This window comes from Gymnogyps californianus, chromosome 1 (genome assembly GCF_018139145.2).
Source record: "Gymnogyps californianus isolate 813 chromosome 1, ASM1813914v2, whole genome shotgun sequence".
Taxonomy (NCBI): Eukaryota; Metazoa; Chordata; class Aves; order Accipitriformes; family Cathartidae; genus Gymnogyps; species Gymnogyps californianus.
In genome coordinates this window covers 109,204,706-109,224,016 of record NC_059471.1, presented here as the reverse complement: position 1 = coordinate 109,224,016, position 19,311 = coordinate 109,204,706, and the positions used below count along the sequence as shown (strand labels likewise).

Here is a 19,311-nt window from a genome sequence, read left to right as displayed (position 1 = left end):
GGTCTCCTCTTCCTTTTGTCTTGTTTGCTCGTTTTCTCCAATTCCAGATCTTTCAGTCAAAAGACGTACGCTCTGTATAAGGAAAGCACAAGACGTTACAACAGCGTTGCTATGGGGACTGATCAAGACAAGTCTTTTCGGTGCTCACAGTAACAGCAAGGGCCACAACTACCGACGGGAGCGGTGCCCTGCGTTCACGGCGGTGACCGCGACCGCAGCCCGCCCGCACCGCGCTCTTAGCACCCCGGGCGCCACTTCAGCTGTCACGGACACCCTTCCCCCGCTCACACCGGGTTTTGGGCGCTTGGGCCAACGCACCGCCCCGTTTCTCCTGCCGGGCGGCCGGCGCGGCGGCCCCGGCGCGGCAGGGCAGGCCCCGGCGCCGGTGAGCCCTGCCTGCAGGCGGCGCCGCCGCTGCCGCCGGCTGAGGCGCGGGGAGTCCCGGCCAGCCCGGGGGAGGTCAGGGGCCGCCCCTCGCCGAGGTGCGCGGGCACGTGTTGCCGCGCCGGGGGCGGCCGGCGGCCCCGAGGGGCTCCGCGCCGGCCCCGGGCGGGGAGGGGGCGGCGGCGGCAGGTGCCGCGGGCGGGGGCGGGCGCCGCCGAGCGGCCGTTGGGGGGGCACTGGGGCGGGTGCCGGCCGGAAGTGACGGGGCTGGACTGATTCACCTGCTGGGCGGTGCGCGCGGGGCGGGGGAGGTGCCCGCCGGGAGTTCGCGGGGAAGGAGCCGCCGGTGCCGGTTGCCCGCCGCTCGCGCCGCGCCATGGAGCCGCCGCTGCTGGTGTCCCTCGTGCTGCTCTGCGCCGCAGGTGGGCGCCGGGCGCAGGTGGAGGGGAGGGGACGGGACGGGACGGGACCGGAGGGAAGGAGGGAGGTGGCGGCGGCAGCGGCGGCGGCTCCTCCTCTGTCGGGTTGGGAGAAAGGGCGGTGGGGACGGGGGGCTGCTGCCCGCCCGGCTTCTCCCCCGGTGACCGCCTGCCCCGCCGCGCCCCGCTGCACCTCCGCCCGTGCGGCCGCCCATGCGTGTGTCTGTCTGTGTGTGTGAGGGAGGGAGGGAGAGAGGCGGCTGGGCTCCGTCTCCGCCAGCTCCTCTCCCGGGCGGGCGTCGCCGCCCGGCCCCTGCCCGCCTGCGGCCGGGTAGCGGCGCCTGAGGCGTGGTGCCCGGGCGGGCGCTGGCGGCTGGGGCGCGCTGCGGGGCCGACCTGGGCTTTGTTCGCCGCCCGCCGGCGGCGCGGCCAGCGCCGCTGCCGCGGATGCCTCTCCTCCTCCCCCCCGCCCCGCCCGCCTCTGCCCGCCTCCCTCCCGGGCAGCCCTCGGCGTGGCTGGGAGCGACCCGCCCCGCTGTGGGCTCCGTGTGTCTCCCGTGGCGTGCCTTTTTTCTCAGGCGGCGGCGGGGTCTGTGCGTGACGGGCTTTCCGCGCGGCCCCCGGCGGCAGTGCCCGGTGTCGCTCCCGGCGTCCCGCCTCCGGGTGCGCCCCGGGCCAGCGGGGCGAGCGGCCCGCGGCGTGCGGGGCTGGGGAGGGACGGCGGCCGGGGCGGCTGCCGCTGCGGGCGTGTGGACGAGTAAGCGCCACGTGTGAAAACCGAAGTGAAAAGAGCAAAAAAATTAAATTTTTTTTTTTTTTTTTTTCCCAAACCTAACCTTGCATGTGTAGTACCTCTTTAGTGTCTGGATCTGACTTCAAGGTTGGTCTTGTTTTGAGAGGGTGGAAGGGGCCGGGTGGCTTCCAGAGAGCCCTTGCAACCCAGTTGTCCCAGACTCGATGGCCATGATTGGACTCTGTGGAGAAGACATGAGAGAATTTGAGGGTGGGGGGGAAAGGAGTTGAATTAGATGGATGTAAACTCGTTTGTTTTTCTTGCTGAGAGAAAACAAAGGAGTAAATATTCTCAAAAAAAAAAAAAAAGAAACTAAATGTGCCTGGGTTACTAAAAAGTAGGCAAATGTTTTTCATCTCAAACATTAGGTGTTACTAGGTTCCTGTAATGAACTCAGTTGGAGTGCTATGTTAACGTTTCCTAAACTTATCTTTAAAAAACATAAGTTTCCACTAAAGTTGACCCAAACTTAGGTGAAACTACAAAAGATGACAAAACACCTATGGATGTTCAGGTTCACAGTAAAATGTGTATCAGTGGTGTCAGGAGGCCAGTTTTTGTTTCCTGTTGAAATGTTAATGCCCTTGTTGACGTTACTGCTGTTTTGGGAAATTACTCATGGGATCAAAATTCTGTGTCTATAATGGAATGATGAACTCTGATCTCCTGCATGAAAGGATATCGGTAGTTCTGCATTAACTCTTTCTCTAAGCAGAGTTAGAAACAAGATAGATGTTGTGTAAGAGCTATGAGTTACTAGTATTAGTTGACAAGGTTAGCGATTAAGATTTATATTGAAACACTTCATGTAACTAAAGCTGCGAAAAAGCTTGTTGTGAGTAGAATTATGTGTACTGTGAATGAGCTGGATCACTGCTAGGGTATCAAAGGCTATGATACTATAAACCTAGGAATAATTAATAGATGAGGAAATGTAAAACGAGAACAAAATTTCACACTTTCACTCTACTGAAGTATACAGGTGTCTTCAGATTTCACTGTGAAATTGGATGACTTCATAAAGAAAATAATACATTTGTGTTTTGATTAGGAATGTCTTTTGCACGGTTATTTGGGTGACTGTACCCTGAAAGACACATACATTTCACAGTCCTCTGAAGGAAATAATATAATAATCTATATATCATAGGAGTTGATACATCCTCTGAGCTTGCTTGTGTGTTTTCCCCATCAGATTGAGTTAATATTTGTGGGTCAGTGTTCCAGATAGACATTACTTCCTTCACCGAGGGAACAGATGTCAGTAAATTGCTGTTCTCCGTATGGACCAAACTTAAAGGAAGCTAATTTTTGTGCAGTTGAGTGAAAGCTGTTGGCAGTGGAGGATTGTGTAGGTGCTGAAGTCTTTACTTGGGTTTGTGGTACTGGAATAATTTGTCGTGTTACTTTAAGGCTTGCACTATGTGCTATTTTCACAGCTTTTTTTTTCCCCTGTAAGTCTCATTTTCCTTGTTTCGCTGTCACTAAAGGTAGAGGATTCAAAAATAACTGATTTTGTATAAATAAGGAGGCTTATCTTGACTGTACGAAATACACCTTCAGCAGGCAATGGGGCCATACCATTACGTTTTGAAATAGGAAAGTGTTTGGATTTAAGCTGTCCCTGAACCCTGCTCAGGGGTTTAATCCCTCTGTTACGGTCAATTTCACAGTCATAAATAACAAAATTGGGAACTTCGCTTTCCCTTGCAGGAAGGGAAGAGCGCATCCTTGAGCATTTCAGGGTACTGGGGAGAACAATTCTTTTCTGCTCTATCTTTGTAATTAGTAATGAATTAGTTCTAGTGACTGCCTCAGTATTACATGGCTGTGCAACTGATAAATAACTTGTGGCAGTTTCTCCTTGCCTTGGTGCTTCTGGAAGATGACCACAAAACAGGCTGATGTAGTGAAATTCAGTCTTCTGCTGTCTCGCAGACTTCTGGTATGAATTTACCTTTGGATAGCTATGTCTGCACTCGTAACAGCTCTTCTAATTGTACTAATTCTTCTCTGTCTAAAAATGCTCTCCAAGTCTGTGGTGAGGGAGAACTTGATGGCCATTTGAAAGGTCTGTTGGTATGTATTGTAGTTGTGTATGATCAGTCGTTTTAAGTAGTTGGGGATTCCCAAAATGTGCAAATTCTGTTTAACTTAAATGAACATAGTATAGCTGTCATCAACAAATCCTGGACTAGGGTACTAGAAATGATGTACCTCTTCATATCTTGAAATATTTTATTGAGATAAATGATATTAAACTGTTTTCCAAAGGGCAATACAGAATGCTGGTTTGAAGAGGAAAGCTCAGTTGTGATGTTAAGTGCTGGCACATCATTTTGTTAGGTCTTATGGATGCGTAAACTGGTGTATGTTTTTTTTATTAATTCTAAGCTTTCCAGAATGTGTGGTCACCTCAAGAGCTAATATAAAGAAAGTCTATGGTTTCTCATTGTCAGTGGCACTGAGCACATGTTTGCCTATGCTGTGACTTCAGGGGGACTGTATACATACTGGTAACCTTTTCCTGCCTATACAGTGTTGGGGAAATCATCTCATTCCATTTGGAGCAAATTCAAGTTTGTGTAGGGTTTTAGAAGACTGAGAATAAATACAGGTGTCTAACTTGTGATCCTGATTTAACAAAAAAGATAATGACCTATGGCTGTTAAACTTTTAAAAATGTGTATTTGCAGAACACAAATTTTCAATACCTATGAAATGTTAACATAGCCAGATTAGTATCTATCTTTGTATAGGTATAAAAAAGTGATTACATATGTAGTGATCCATTTAGCCTTCAGAAGATATGTTATACAAAATAGTAATGCTGTGGACATAAATACTCAAATTGAGAACAGGAGTTTGAGTAGAGTTTTAAGATAACTAACTAGGCAGGAATTTCTTTAGTCTGTAGTGATATTTCTTATTGCTGCTCTTGTGATTTTTTGTTTGTTTTTTTTTTTTTTTACAATAGTAGGAGGAGGTAATTTTGTGCTATATTGAAATTCTGCAATGTGTGATGCTTTATTAATAGAATATTGAGCTTTTAAATAAGAATAAAGTTCAGGTAAGCTTTGAGAAAAGTGTGGGGTTATTGCCCTATCATTAAACTTGCAAAAGTATTTCCAATAACATACATGCAGGAGCAGAACCTAATGCAGACATGGTAAGTCAGCATTTGGTGGCTAGTACACTTTGTCAAATATGTATAATAAGGAACTTAAGCCCGTTCATGTTTTTATGCATGCAACAGGATCTTACAGAAGCTCAAATTAGGAGAAATTTGACTACCACAGGAGTTAAATGATCATTCCTATCCCAATCTCTTAATTGCTAAACCTGGTACACTTCATCCGTTGTGGAGTAATTGTAACAAGTTGCAGGGTTCAAGTTCTTCTTAAGTGTCCTTTGACATGAAAAGTTATCTGAAGTTCAGGACTCCTTTCCTAGGTTTCCTGGATGTTAGTGTTTCAAGAAGCATGAAAAACTTTAACCAGAGATGACTTAATCAACTAGTTACTGCTGTGACATCGATTGTGAGATTTGAATTAGTAATTTTGCCTTACCTTCTGATAAACGTAGATTAGTTATTTTATGCATTCAGAATGCTGCTTCAGAGATTATTATAGCTTGTCACTTCGGTCTCTTCTGAGTGCCTCCCTCCCTCCTGCTCCCCCGTGCTGGCTTCCCCTGTGTTGCATCAAACCTCAGCTGCCTGTCTGTCTTCACTTCCAGTGCTTGTCACAGCCTCTTCCAAGCCAAGTCCACTTAATACAGAGATGAAACTACCACTCCTAAATGGCTGATTTAGCTTTTATTGCTGCTTTACAAAAAATACATTTTCATATGAGCACTTATATGCTTTGCTACTGATTCCATTCATGCTTCGAGAAATTCCTTGTAAATGTCTTTGAATCTGCCTCAGTATCAGAATGTTTTAAAACTCATTTGCCACAGTGCCCACAGAAATTTGTACAGACTAGGGAACTTGTTTTTGGGGCCAGTATTGTTTCATCATACTTCCTAACTAATTTAATCATTTGTTGCTTGCATGCATTCATAAGCTTTTAAGGCAGGGATTCTCTTTTTGTTCTTGTTGCAACTTCTGGTTCATTTCATGGAGCTTTTAGGTGCTGTGTGAAACATTATAAATAAGGAGAAATTTCAACAAATTATGTGGCTCACCAGCTTGTAAGAATGCCGCCCCCCATTACATCAATTTAGTTGCTCTTCCCCCCCCCCCCCTCCCCCCCCCTTCTTTCTTTTTAGGGAATTCCTCTTTTTACTAGTTTGCATCTTATCAGGGGATGATTATAAGAAGAGCCACTTCAGCCTGTTGCCATGGGAGCAAGTGGCAGTGAAGGTATAGTTCTGTGGAAACCTATTTCAGTAGCAGCTTGAATGTTAGCAACCACTGCATCCTTGCTGGTTATTTCCTTTGCTGCACAACTGCCTTGATTGTGTGAGCGCGTGGTCAATGGGTCTGAGTTGAGGCTGCTTGAAACTTTCATTAATTTTTTTAACTGGTTAGATTGCATGATTTGAAACAAGAAAGAGTTTTGCCAACAACATGTCCTGGTACAGGGCAGGAGTGAGTGACAGGAAGGGTGGCAGAAGAGCATTAGGAGGAAAACCCATTCTGCTTGATCAATATTCTCCCATAGGAGAGAAATGTCTGTATAACCTTGGCCTGGGGGGAGCTTAGCTGGGGAGTCTGACTACATTGCTAAATCAAGTAATCAGTTGAATGGCTAGATGTTACCTCAAAGATTATTTTTGCATCTCATTTCATGTTGTACCTGGCATTCATCTGGCCCCATGGTGAGCCAGTTCAGGGAGTTTCAAAGTCGGAAAAATACTAAATTTTTGTAAGGTCAGTTTTCTACCTGTTCCTTTTCCTGATCCAACCTCAAACCCATGGGGGTGGAGTATATTACTGTTGATTTTTTTTTTAATGTCACCTACTTATTGGTTCATGTATTCAAAACTTGTGATGTGATAGAGAGGCAAGATTTGGAGGTTAATTGACTGTAGGCTGGAGCCATTCACCAGTGCTGTGATGTCCTTTACTGTTAAGAAGCATCTGAGGTACTTGATGGTTGCAAGTTTTGCAGTTCCACTTGCTGCTACATTTTTTTAATATATATGTTTTTCATGCCCTGTAGCTAAAACCTACGTTTAGTATGTTGAAAGGTGATGAATCAACAAGAAATATTTGGTGTGCGTAGAAGGAAGGATGAGAATTTCAGAAATTCACAACTGTTTTAACTTGTGCAGAGTAAGTTTGTATAGGGAATTGCAATTTCATATATTCACTGATCCTGCATTTTCAGTTCTTCCGTTTAGATGTATTAACAGCATAAGCTACAAAGAACGTTTCCTCAGTTGTTTTAAGGCATGTAAAAATAATGTGTGTGTGTATATATATTTTAAAGCGTCCCTAAATTTTTAAATGGCTAGTTAACTTTGTGGCTATTTAGGGTGGATATTTTAATTCTTTCAGCTTATTCCTTTCTGGCTGTTTCTTACATGGGGTGGAGGGCAGGACGGGAAGCAAAAGCGGGCAGACAGCCACTTCTTTCTGTCGTTGTGATACTTCACCTTTTTATTTAAAAAACCAGCAACAACAAAACAACCCAAAACCAAAAAACCCAACCCTGTACTACTGAATGAAATAATTTTCGATCTTAATGCAAAACTTGCATGTGCTAGGAAAAAGCATTGCTTGTTCAGTAGCTCAGAAGAGCCAAAACCCCTTTACTCAAGTGAAAATAATATGGCTGCTCGGTTAAGTGTTTGATTGTACTTAACTCCCTGATGCATTGACTGACAGATGTGCCTAATGCATTCACACTGCAAAAGAGCTGCTTCATTCAGTTTCCTTTTAAATGCCATCAAATTGGCAGGAAAAAAAATCGAATCATGTGACTTGATTGCTTAGTGACTGTATAAGCCTTCAATACCAGTTTATAATTGGAACATAAGTGACTTGCAGGGCTAAAAGCAAAAACAACCCATGCAGTTGATATAGACTCGGTAGAGGAGAGGCAGGCTTTTGTGTGAATAAGTTGTGTCAGGATTTGGGTTCTGATTTTCTTTTTTTTTGCTTTGGCTGAAAAAAGTCTTTGTAATGGTTGGTCCTCATTTCATTTTACACCTCTTAATACTATTCTAGATGGTTCCTTGATGGCTCTTAAGTGCAGTCTGAAGGTACAGTTTCCCCATCTAGAGTAACTTCATGTGTCTGTCAAGGTTGTTGCTACTTCCAGTGATGGGGTTGGGTTCCTTCTTCCCTTCCTCGTGTTGGAGCAGCATCACGCAGCTGCTGTGCGAGTCCATTCAGCTGATACAAAGGAAAACTTTTTTTTGGAGTATGTTGTTTTCCTGTTGGGTCAGTTCACCAATTCAGACCGCTTGTGGCTGCGCAGCGCCGCTCGCTCTGAGAGCTGGCAGCAGCGTGGTTGGTGTGGGTGTAATGTGAAATTGCTCTCTGTGGGTGGGACTCCCTGGCAGTGTAAGCAAACCATTATCAAGGCTAGGGCAGCCTCACAGCTTTTCTGTCTCTGGCTTTGTGCTCCTGCCACGTACCTTGTGCTTGGGGGACCCGCATTTGGAGAACCCCACCAGAAGAGAAAAAGCAAAACTTCCTGCGCAGTGTCAGTTTTTAGCGGAGTCAACTCTTCGTTCTGGCTTTCTGCCTTTTTGCATAAAGTGCTATACTGGTGTAAAGGGAGGTGATGGGATCAAACCCGAGGATGAGAAGGCAGGGTCTCAGCAAGTCCAAAGTATTCTCGTTGTCATTCCCTTAATACTGCAGGTTGAATTAGGTCATGCTGCATCATTTAAATGTGACCAGACATTAAAACTCAGAACTTGTAGTGATCTTCTGTAGATGTTGGGCTAAACAGTACTCCTGTGCTTAAAATTAATCTTAATCCCAATTTGTGTTACAATATTCCCTCCCGCTTTATGTTGCCCTCCTCCAAAAGTGTATTCTTTCCTTCAGTAATGAGATAAAATGCTTCGTCTCTCAACTTGATAAGCATGTCCCTCTCGAGTAAGGTCATCAACTGCTGCAGTTGCTAGGATACTCGGCTGGTGACTTTGGGTTTAGCGACAAAAAAGCTTCAAGAATGTGCTGAACGAGTAAGGAGCACGAGGACAGTTGTTAAAGGAAAGGGATGTTGGATAGAAACTGAAGGCAAAGGGGATGTCAGGGAAGAAGCAAAAGTTGGGGGGGGTTAAGATCGGTAAAGCTTTAGCCTGTGATTTTTAGGTTTTCTTAGTTGCATAACTATTCCAGCTGATCTTGGTGAATTGCGGTTGGGAATGAAATTAAGCTCATGCTATGCATTTGCAGGGCTGGGGTTATTTGTAGTTCTGTTTATGTGAGTCTTAAGAATTTTTTTTATTAGATTGGGAGGATGAGTAACTTCTAACTATTGTGCAGTACGTTTTAAACTGGGGCATGGGTATGCAACACTACATGAATTAGAGCTAGTTATTCATTTTGATGTCCTCAGCATTAAACTGAAAGAGCATTTTTTTCCTGTCTTTGAAGAAATATGCTTAGCCTGTTTCCTGTTCTTTTAGGGTTTTTTTTCTTGTGTGATTTGATGGAGGATTTGTGGATTCAGGTGAACTCTGGTAGATACTCAATAACTTAACAGTTATTGTTTAATTGATGTATTTTGTCAGATTTTTCAGGCTAGACCAGTGCAGGATTGCTTCAGCTTTGGCTTCTGTTCAAAGCAGATCACCTTAAGGTGGTGTTTGTGGTATTCCGAAGGGGAATAGGTCTTTTTGAGCTCTTCTGCAGAAATTGTGAGCTTAGAGTGGCAAAACTTCAATTTTTGGAACTGGTCAGATTTCAGTGGTTGCTGAAAACCATGTTTCTTGCTCTGAGTCTGGGGATCAGACAGTAGAAAGGAATATAAGGCTTAGTAGTGGAGTCCTCTTTAATTGTGGAAGCAGATGAGAAAAGAAGTTAGAAATAGGGAGAAAGTAAATCCATGATTTGAAGAAGTAATGTCACACTGGTTACTTTAATGGTAAATACAACTGGGAGACTTTGCCCAGTAAATGTGCCTCAGAAAAGTGGTGCTTCCTTTGCTGTTGCTCAGAGGAAGTGAAGTTTGGAAATACAAACCCACTGTTTTGAGACCCGGCAGCAGCAAAGTTGACTATTCAGGTGGTAGAACTTTACCAGGCTTATTCTGACATGCAGGGGTTTTTTTCCGTATTTTGCTTTAAGTGCTCCTGCTGTTTCATCAGCCTTCTCTTTGTAGCTTATGGCAGAACATAAGCCTCTGTGCACATAAGTCTTTTAGCTGCACCACCTGTGGAGAAAGTGTCCTGAAAACTTAACCAGACCAGAGCTCTGGGAGTTTGGTCACTCAGTTTCATTGTACTGTTGGTAAGGCAGTTGAGATTAAATGTAAGAGAGAGGGATTTAAAATCATGCCTCTGCTAACACTAAGTGTCCATATAAAACTCACACTCTTTTCTCCAGAAATAGCTTTGTGGATTTAGTTTCCTGAACTATTTTTATATTTAGTCTGGGACTAAATGGACTAGGAAGGAGGAGACAGTGTTTGGAGCAATGACTGGGAGCCAGATCTCTTCTAGGTGATGCTTTTATTCCTGGGTTGTCTTTACTTTCTCTGGCTCCATAAACTGTATCTTTTCTGCATAGTAGAAGAGTTTCACTAGGATCTGTGACTCTGATTAGCTTAGAGAGCACTGTTCTGGGAGGTGTGAAATGCAGGTGTGAGCATCTTTTGTCTAAATGTTGAATCTCTGTCTTCAGGGATTAATCAGTGTTCTGCCCAGTGGACTTAGGCTAGTATAGAGAGACAAGTTTTTTATCTTCTCTCTAACCTTTTTGGATTGGGCCTTTTTGAGGTTTAAGTAGACGGATATGTAGTATGTTAATGTCAATAGCTTTGGAAATGTTAGATTTAGAAGTGCTTGATGCTTTTGCTAAGATGGTGTGGGTGGGTTTTTTTACTACTTACTGTGAACTGTGCTTTTCTATGAAATTTGTATTGTAGCATTGTATGATAAGCACAGTTAGAGTGTCAAGCATGGGAAAGATGTGGTCGATGGAGCATATTAAACATTAACTGTTTAACACTTTTGATACTAGCAGGACAGTACTTTCTTTGTTAGAAAAAGCTTTGCAATTTGTCTCTATCAACAGCGGATTATCCTAAAAATCTGAATTCTCTGCAGAGTTCTACCATTATTATATACTAAAACCAAACCTGCTATTTGGATACATATCCACTGTAGATTCAGGTGCAGTAGCGCTGTGCCATTTTTTCTTTTCTTGTTTTATTCATTGCTGCATGATTATCTAGCTTTTGCTAGTTCATTGCCTGTTGCTTGCTTGTTCCTTTCCCTTATCTCTTGCTTATTCTTACCTCAGGTGAGGTTGCTGTGAAGGTTAAGTGTTCTTCGGTACCTAGGTGCCTGACTAAATTAATAGGACATGTATTGAGCTAATATGTATTTTGGATTCTGTCCTGAAACATTTGATGAGAGTATCTGTGTACTTTGGCTGTAAAAGAGAATTTTAGAGTTTCATTCTCGCATCAGAAGTCCCCAAATCTGTTGAATTTGCCTTCTAAAGGGAAGACAACTAATTTTTTTATACTTCTATTAAACTTCTGTTTCTCTTCTTTATTGCCATTGTTCCTTTACTAAGTTAAAGAAGACTTTTCAGCGACCTTTCTTTGTGTTGTTCCATGTCATGTGCTCCATGGAAAAACAGTGAACTTGAGAAAATAACTATGACTAGAGCTGGTCGAAAAACTGTGATTGACTCTTTTCCCTTCGCTTTCTGTCCCCCTAAGTTGCTCAGCCTGAATTTCTGAAGCCTACTGCAACTTCTGAGGAAACTGAAGTGGGGTTAGCTCTGCCTTAATCTGTGTTAGACCTCATCAGGACAAGGGACACGATGTTTTCAGGGTCTTTTGCGGCATGGTGATGCTTGCCAGAAGTAGTAGGGTTTATGACACGTGGAAAGTTAGATGCATCAAAGCTTCATAGCGTTTTGCGCCCAAGTTCCTGAAAGCTGTGACTGTAACGGGGCCTTGTTCTTGCTGTTGGAGGTAAGGTGCTGGAAACTGTGAGAACCCAAATCTGAAGCTAGGCTTTTTCGGCTTTTGGCAGTCTCACTGGTAAAGCTAGGATTCAGTTTGTGGTACAGTCAGTTATGATAAACTGTGGCAAAACAGCATAAGGAAACTGCAGCTTGTGGCTGTCTTGGCTGTGCTGATGTGACTCAGCTCCTGGATGCTGTAAAAATCACTAAAATGAGTAATATCAAATATTCTTTTCCCTTTATTTTTGCAAAGGCAACTTTTAATCCAGTTACTTCATTAGCAGCACCCTGCCTTGCAGATGCTTGTTTTGGCATCACTTGAGGATACTGAAGTTTTGTGTAGTGAGGAAGCAGGAGAAGTTGTGAGATGGTGGCTTCTTGTGGGGATTTCAGCTGTAAAGGAGACTTACGTTTGTCTTAGATTGTGCCAGTAAACACTGGGAAGTCTCCCTCAGCGAGGCACTCCTCAGTGTGTACCTACCTCGGTGTGTATTCCTGACTTGCCAAGTGTGTAAATTTAAGTTGACTCCCTCAGTTCTACAGGGCCTTATTTCAGAAATGCAGTTTTGAAGTAAGACGTTGTAGAACTTCTGTCTGAGTGGAGGTGGGAAAGGGGAGAGTTGGGGAACTTTGCTTTATAATATCATTAGAGCTGGCTGAAAAAAATTGGAGATTAACTGTGAATGAGAGGCATATTCAGAAGTAAAATGGGGATGGTGGGGAGGTGGTTCTTGAGACTGAAGTCTGTCAAGTGAAAAGATCACAGGTACATCTGTGATCTGTAAGAAGAGTCTAAGTTGAAGTGTCTCAAGTGAGTTTTTTAGCTCGTTATCTCTCAAAGCACTAACATGCATTTCTGGTTGTCATTGTTACTTCTTAAGGATTCATTCTGTGAAGAAAAGCATTTATGTATTTACAGCCATTCCTGGTTTACAAGCAGATATTGGCAAATAAGATGGTTTTTGGAGAGCCTGCTAGTAAAGTTGAAGTACTGTGCAAATGTAGATTGCAGGTGGATCATGTATGGCTTTAAGTACAGCAACATCTCTGAACTCAACTCTTATCCCATGTAGCAGCAGTCTGTGCTTCTTTGCAGTGGTGCGCCTTAGTGATTGCCATTTCAGACATCAGTTTGAACCTGGCAGCAGTCCTGCCTTTGTGGTGCATCTCCCCTACTCCTGCCCCTCGGTGTATGTCAGCTGCCATACTTTCTGCAGTTCCAGCTGATTCTGTTTCTCCTGTTACCCATTTAGAGAGGGACTGTGTCTATTGGTTTATGTAACACTTCTGTAACCTAGTGCTGATGCCAGAAACATTCATGCCAAGTTTAAATTTGCGCTTAAATTTTTGAGAGCCAGCAATCCAGAATTTCAGTGTATCCTGAACTTGTAACTTTTTTCATTTAAATAAGAAAATAACTAATTACATATGCATTTAATAAAATTTGCTTTCTGTTATTTGTTAGTATATATCACAGCTCTGCTTGTATCTGTGTTGGAATGGAGAAAGTTTTGCTCCATTTTAATTTTTTTGTCTGCTTTCTGTGGTGATTCTTTTATACTAGAAAACAGTTTCCATCAAATTCTATGAAACACTTCATTTTCCCTAGATTATTCTTAAAAATATTAATAATGTAGTTTGCTAAGCTGTGTTCCACTTGAATGGTATTTGAAGGTATGTCCAGATGTTCAGAAGGAAATACAGTTTCTCTAAAGAGGGTATACTGGTTTGCACCCCTTTCGAAATCATGCGAAAAACTTGTTCAGTCATGCGCATATAGTTTGCAATGCTCTTTAGGGTCAATTTCCCAGAGAAAGAGTATTTTATTCCACATTAAGAAACTTAAATCTGAATGCTCAGAATCCAAAATGTGTATTGACCTCTTACCTTCTTCTGAAATAAACTTTTATAAGGGATAATACTTAGTGTTCTGCATCAAGGAATGGTACTTGTCTCTTCTCACCCAGTCACAGAGGTTCATTCTTCTGTTTGGTCCAACTGAATATGGCACGTGTTCTCCTTGCAAAATATTTGGAGAACAATATACATGCATTTGGACCAATTGCACTTCTATGTTGATTGTTTTCAGTTGTTTTTTGCAAATCTGTTGCATGCTTCTGGTCTAAGCTTTGCAGTTATTTGTTTGCTGCAATTGAAAATTAGATATTTGAATGCTAAGCATCTTTCAATAAGCAGAATAACTGACTTGAGGAACCGTCATCTTTCTGGTGTGTTCAAACAAGTCTGAAAAAGGTCTGAAATTTTATCCATGAAACCCTGCTAACCAAAACAAATACGGATCTTCACTGAGCTTGATAAAATGTTTGCCTGTCACATACTAGTAGTTAGATGCCACAGTTGATCCACTCATGTTTTGAGGAGCATACTAGGGGAGTGAAAAGAAGTTGAATCTTCCTGATTTGAGTGGAAACTGAAGGAGGTGAGGCTTGGGAAAGCTTGGAGAAAATGTCATCTTGTCGCTACGTGCATCGGCTTTATATAGATCTTTAAAGCAGTTACAGAATTGTTTGTGTTGGACGTGACCTCAGTCATCCAACCTTCTGCTCCAAGCAGAGTCAACGCTGAGTACTTTGGTCTTGTCTGTGTCAGCTGTCTCTAAATCACCTGTCCTATTTTCCTTTTTGATTCTTTACTGCTCATGTACTAGTAGAAGCTTTTCATGTTGCACTGAAGTCCTTTGCTTCTTTCAGCTTTGGTTGTGTTTTGAGTTTGCTAGCAGGGATGCTGCATGCCTGGGCAATATTTCTGTATTCCTCCCTTGGTAGACTGTTCTCACTTCCTCCTCCTTAGGCCAAGCTGCTGATTGATCTGCTTATTTTCCTGAGTGTTGGGATGTACTTTTTGTGTGGTTAGCAGTTGTCCTTAAATACTCGCAAGCTTTCTTGAGCTCTTTTGCCTTTCAGAACTGGGTCCCACAGAGTTCTACCTACTGAATAAGTCACCCTGCCCTTCTGAAGTGCAGGGTCTGTACTGGATGTGCCTTCCTCACTCTCAGGATTTTAAACTCCACTATTTCATGGTCACTACAGTCAAGGCTGCTGTTGATCCCATCCCCAGCATTTTCTTCCTTTTTGTTGAAAGCAATTCCAAGAAAGTATCAAATGGGTTGACCTATGTAGCATCTGTTTTCCCCTGAAATCTTACAGAAGCCTCCTAGATTGTTTGTGTCCTGCTGTGTTGCCCTTCCAGTAGATGTCAGGGAGGTTAAAGTGTCCCACAATAACCAGTCTCTGATTTTAGAGACTCTCTGGAATTGCTGAAACGGACTTAATCTGCTTTCTTACCCTGATCAGGTGATTTGTAACAAACTTTGACTGTAATGTTGCCCATATGGACCTCTCCTTTAATCCTGACCCACAAGCTCTTAACCAGCCTGTTGTCTGTCCTGTAGAACAGCTTTTTGTGTTCCAGCTGCTCCTTCAGGTAGAGGGCTATTCACCTGCTGTTCTTTTCTTCCTGGCTTTCTTAAAAAGCTTGTATGTATCCATGACAAAGCTCCAGTCGTGTGAGCTATCCCACATGTCTCAGTTGCTCTGGTGTCAGTTCTCTGTACAAGTACTTGAGGTGGTTCCCCTTTCAATGTGTTTTATCCTTGCCAAAGTCTCTCTTCCTCCCACCAACCTGACCCATGTACTTAACATGATTCCCTCTCCGATAGACCTCTCATTTAAAGTGCTTGTCACCAGATTTGATGAGGATGTTCCTAACCCGCTTTGTCAAGTAGATCCCATCTCTAAGCAGCCGTCATTTCTCGGGGGTACTTGTGGCCATAAAAACTAAAACACTGCCTGCAGTGCCAGTCCCGCAGCAAGTTGTTAACTTGCAGGATGTGTCTCCACAAGCCTTTTCCCCTTTGCATGAAAGAGCAAGGAGAACAAATGTCACTTGGGGTCCTGTGTGCTTCTTTGCCCCTGGAGTTATCTAGTCACTCCTGATTTGCTCCAGGTCTCCTTTTTTAATAGCATGGATGCCTGAGTGAGTAGGTAATAGTAATAGTTAGGAGAGGGGTGGGGGGAAAAGGCAATAGTGTTAATAAGGGGTAATAGTTTAATAGTTAGTAGTTCAAAGGTTGGAGGACCCTTGGCAGTCTCTCTAAGTGCTGAATCTGGCCAAACTTCCTTCACCAGCATATCTGGCAGCAGGTGTGTATGTCTCCTCTGCAGAAGGGAATCTCCAACTAGTATTACCTGCCACTCCCTTGTATTGCTAATGCTTAGTTCAAACCCAGCTGACTCTGACACCTACCTTAATTGAGATGCTTGCTGCTTCTGCCTGTCATTCTAATGTTGACCAAAAAAAAGAGAGAAAATGGAAAATAGCTTTATATGCTTGTGTTCTTAGTGTAAGAAAGAGGCTGTGGAGCACTGGTATAATAAAAATGAGGTGTTGGGAGATGTGCAGTAAGAAAGGAATTGAGATTTATGAAAAATCTCTGAGACTTAGAAGGCTCAGACCAATGTTTGGATACCTCTCATATCAGCTGTGTGCTGTGAGCTTCATATGCAGGAATGATTGTTGAGAGTTATTGTGAGGTTCACATGCTTCATCTTCCATTGGTATGTTTACATGCAGTCAATGTGCATGAACATACTACTCACACTTCAAAAGTTTCAATTTTTTTAACAGTCTTCTATGTGGGATAAATTTCTGGCAAGTCACTTTAGGCTGTTGGGTTCTGCTTTTGTTTGGCTTTGGTTACTGTGTTGTTTCATATGTTTTGGATCAGAGACGTGAGTGCAGTAGTAGAAGCTGAGACTGAACTGTTTGCTATTTGTGGCTTTTAGAGCACTTTAAGCAAGCTGCTATGTGATAGGCAGGACTATTGGAGCCTAATCTCCTAGGAGTATGTCTCTGAAATGTAGTCCTTCCAGCTTTTAACATAATTTTTCTTCCCTATTCCCAGTGTCCCTTTCTCAGTGTTCTGCCATCTGAACGGCAAACAGTTTGTGTAACATCCACTTTTAAGTTATACTCACATGGAGTTGTCTGGCAATGAAGAGGCAAGAGGTAGCTGAAGAATCTAATGCTTCTTAGCTATGTCAGAACAAATTAATAAGTTCAGGGACTTCTGGTTGCATTGGACTGTTATTTCTGCTTTTGTATTTCTTTGAAATTGTCAGAGAGATGAACAAGTAATGGCAGAAGAGGGAGAGAGATAAAACATTGATTGTACAAGTCCTGTTTGTTTAGAAAATTAGTCAAAAAAATCAACATATGAATACTCATCTGTCCAGTTTTTCAGCCATGTTGTGTGTTTCAGCAAGCGTCAAGCAAAAATCAGAGGTTTCATGCTTTTTAGTAGTACAGATATGTCGTAGCATCTCCAAAGTATGAATTCTGTTACCCACTACCCACTGTGAAGAGGCAGATGTCATTGTGTTCCTGTTACCTGAATTACTGAACGCTTTGTGAAATCCTCAGCAGGTCCCCTTGCGGGGAGGGGAAAGCAAATGTGTGTTCTGTGGTCATCTGTTGTGGAACTTCAAATGGCAAAGTAACTGTTATTTGAGATGCTGTTGCAGAGCAGAAGTACTGCTTCAGTGATTAACTCTTACTTCAGAATGAAAGCTTTTAATTTCACGGGTTATAGATTTGAGGCTTTTAAGGAAGTAACGTCGTAGTGTATTTCATCATCGGTCACTAAACTGTACTTGACACCCCGTCTCCCTTCTTTAATATAGTAAAATGAAAATGCAGAAATGCAATTTGGAGATGAACTTGAGAATATTGTATTACAGTTCCCTAATGAGGCAGTGGGGAAGAGGGGAACAGAAGAGCATGGAAGTCACTGAAAAACAGATTAGGAATTTGCATTCTTTGCTACTGTGCTTTATGGAAACATGAATGTACTCTGAATCTACCCATTTCTAGAGATGATGGATAGTAGTAATACTGTCTTTGTTTATGCAAAGCTGACCAAACTTAAGGATTACACTAATATATTTAACTAGTCAAATGACCTTTCTAAGAGGTTTAGAATGGCTAGTTTTACACTTGGAAATCTGACAGGATCCTTTAGAAGGGGAAGGCATCTGTGACAAGTCAACCGGTATTCATGGAGATTGGTATCATTTAGGAAATAGTATTAATTCAACCTAGTAGCAGAGAATTAGTTGCTCAGATATGTCTACTGTGGCCAAAAAAGAGGTGATACAAACCTGTTAGAATTATCTTTGAAAAGATGTAAATGGGTTGGTAAGAAACATTGCACCTAAATATTTTCGTACCTCAAATTGATATTTCTTGGGTTTTTGTTTGTGGGTTTGTTTTTTTTTGGCTGTGGTCGTGTGTCGTCTCCTCCCCCCCCCCCCCCCCCCCGCTGGAATGAAGGTTATGCTGTGCAAAGTAATACCATGAGTGGTAGGAAGTGAAATAATCCTACCTAATTTGTAACTGTATGTTTTTAATTAACAATTGTGAAGGTCTTTTCTTGCAAGCTTTTGTCTGGAATTTAGTATGTCAGGTGCTTTCTCTTTCTAAATGATTTTATTTTGTTTTTAAATAGCTGTTAAAGATCCCTTTGTTTTGACATCAGGAAGGGAATCCAAAGACTTGATGCAGAGCAAAATTTTAGTAAGGTAGAAGGATAGCTGTTGCAGTCTGATCTACTGCAGAAATGCACTACAGCTTCTCTACTATATGGAGAAGTGCAAGTAAGATAATAACTTCAGCTAATGCAGAAGTGCAAGTTAGAGCATAAATGCACTGTTTATAATAATTTTTAATTGTTTCATCTGAAGCTATGATTCTGCAGATGCACCAGAATGATCTATCTTCTTCACACTGGCCACTCTTCTTGTGGCCTTGCCTCTGTTGTGGCTGTGGGTAACATCTGTGCGACTGTCTAGCCATGATGGGCGGCAACCTACACACATAAAATGACTGTCAAAATCTGAGCGTGGTATCCACCAAGGTGGACAAAACTGTGAATGTACAAATGCCAAACCTGTTTTCATAATCAGCAAAGGGAGCTTTCCACTTCCTGACTGCGATGTATGGGTATATACACTTGATGAAGGAAGCCTATGTTTGTTGTAAAATAGGGGGAATCTTGCTTCAGGCCTTTTGAGTAAGTCTGTTTGTGTCATTATATAGGTTCTTTTTCAGGACTGAATTGAGGAAAATTTGTTGTTTGGAAACATGTTTTGCTTAGAGGCATGCAGATAAGGATTACACAGCCTTTTTTGAAGAGTAAGACAAGCAGAAAGGGCAAGCAAATCTGAAAAAAACTCATTGAGATTTTTGGAAAGGATTCATTTGTCTACTCCCTGTAGATAGAAGAGCCCTTACACCTCAAGGCAGGGTAACTTAACTTGATCTAACCCGGGACTTCACAACAGCTCTGTCCATCCTGGCAGACTTCATTGCTGTTCCATGCTTCATTTTACAGTGAGGGAGTAGTGGTAAGGTGATTATCTAATAACTTGAAAAAACCTACTGCTGAAAATTTTTCATTTAGCTTTGTATGGGCCTTGAATTGTACAAAAAAATTGCATGGTTTGAAAGATGTAACTGCCTGTTGGATATGAATTCCAAATGAAGAGTACCTGACTTTGCGTTGTGTTCAGTAACATGCTGCACAG

At 42.7% G+C, this 19,311-nt stretch overlaps 1 protein-coding gene across 2 annotated transcripts in view; it reads left to right on the top strand.

Moving 5' to 3' along the window:
* The first annotated feature begins 736 nt into the window (after positions 1-736).
* The window catches only part of CXADR (CXADR Ig-like cell adhesion molecule), a 36,931-nt gene continuing 18,356 nt past the window's right edge, over positions 737-19,311 (top strand). For both annotated transcript variants that reach the window (XM_050907380.1, XM_050907371.1), the window contains exon 1: positions 737-806. In XM_050907380.1, coding sequence (XP_050763337.1) covers positions 761-806 — 46 coding nt within the window. In that variant the 5' untranslated portion in view covers positions 737-760. The remainder of the gene's footprint in view (positions 807-19,311) is intronic.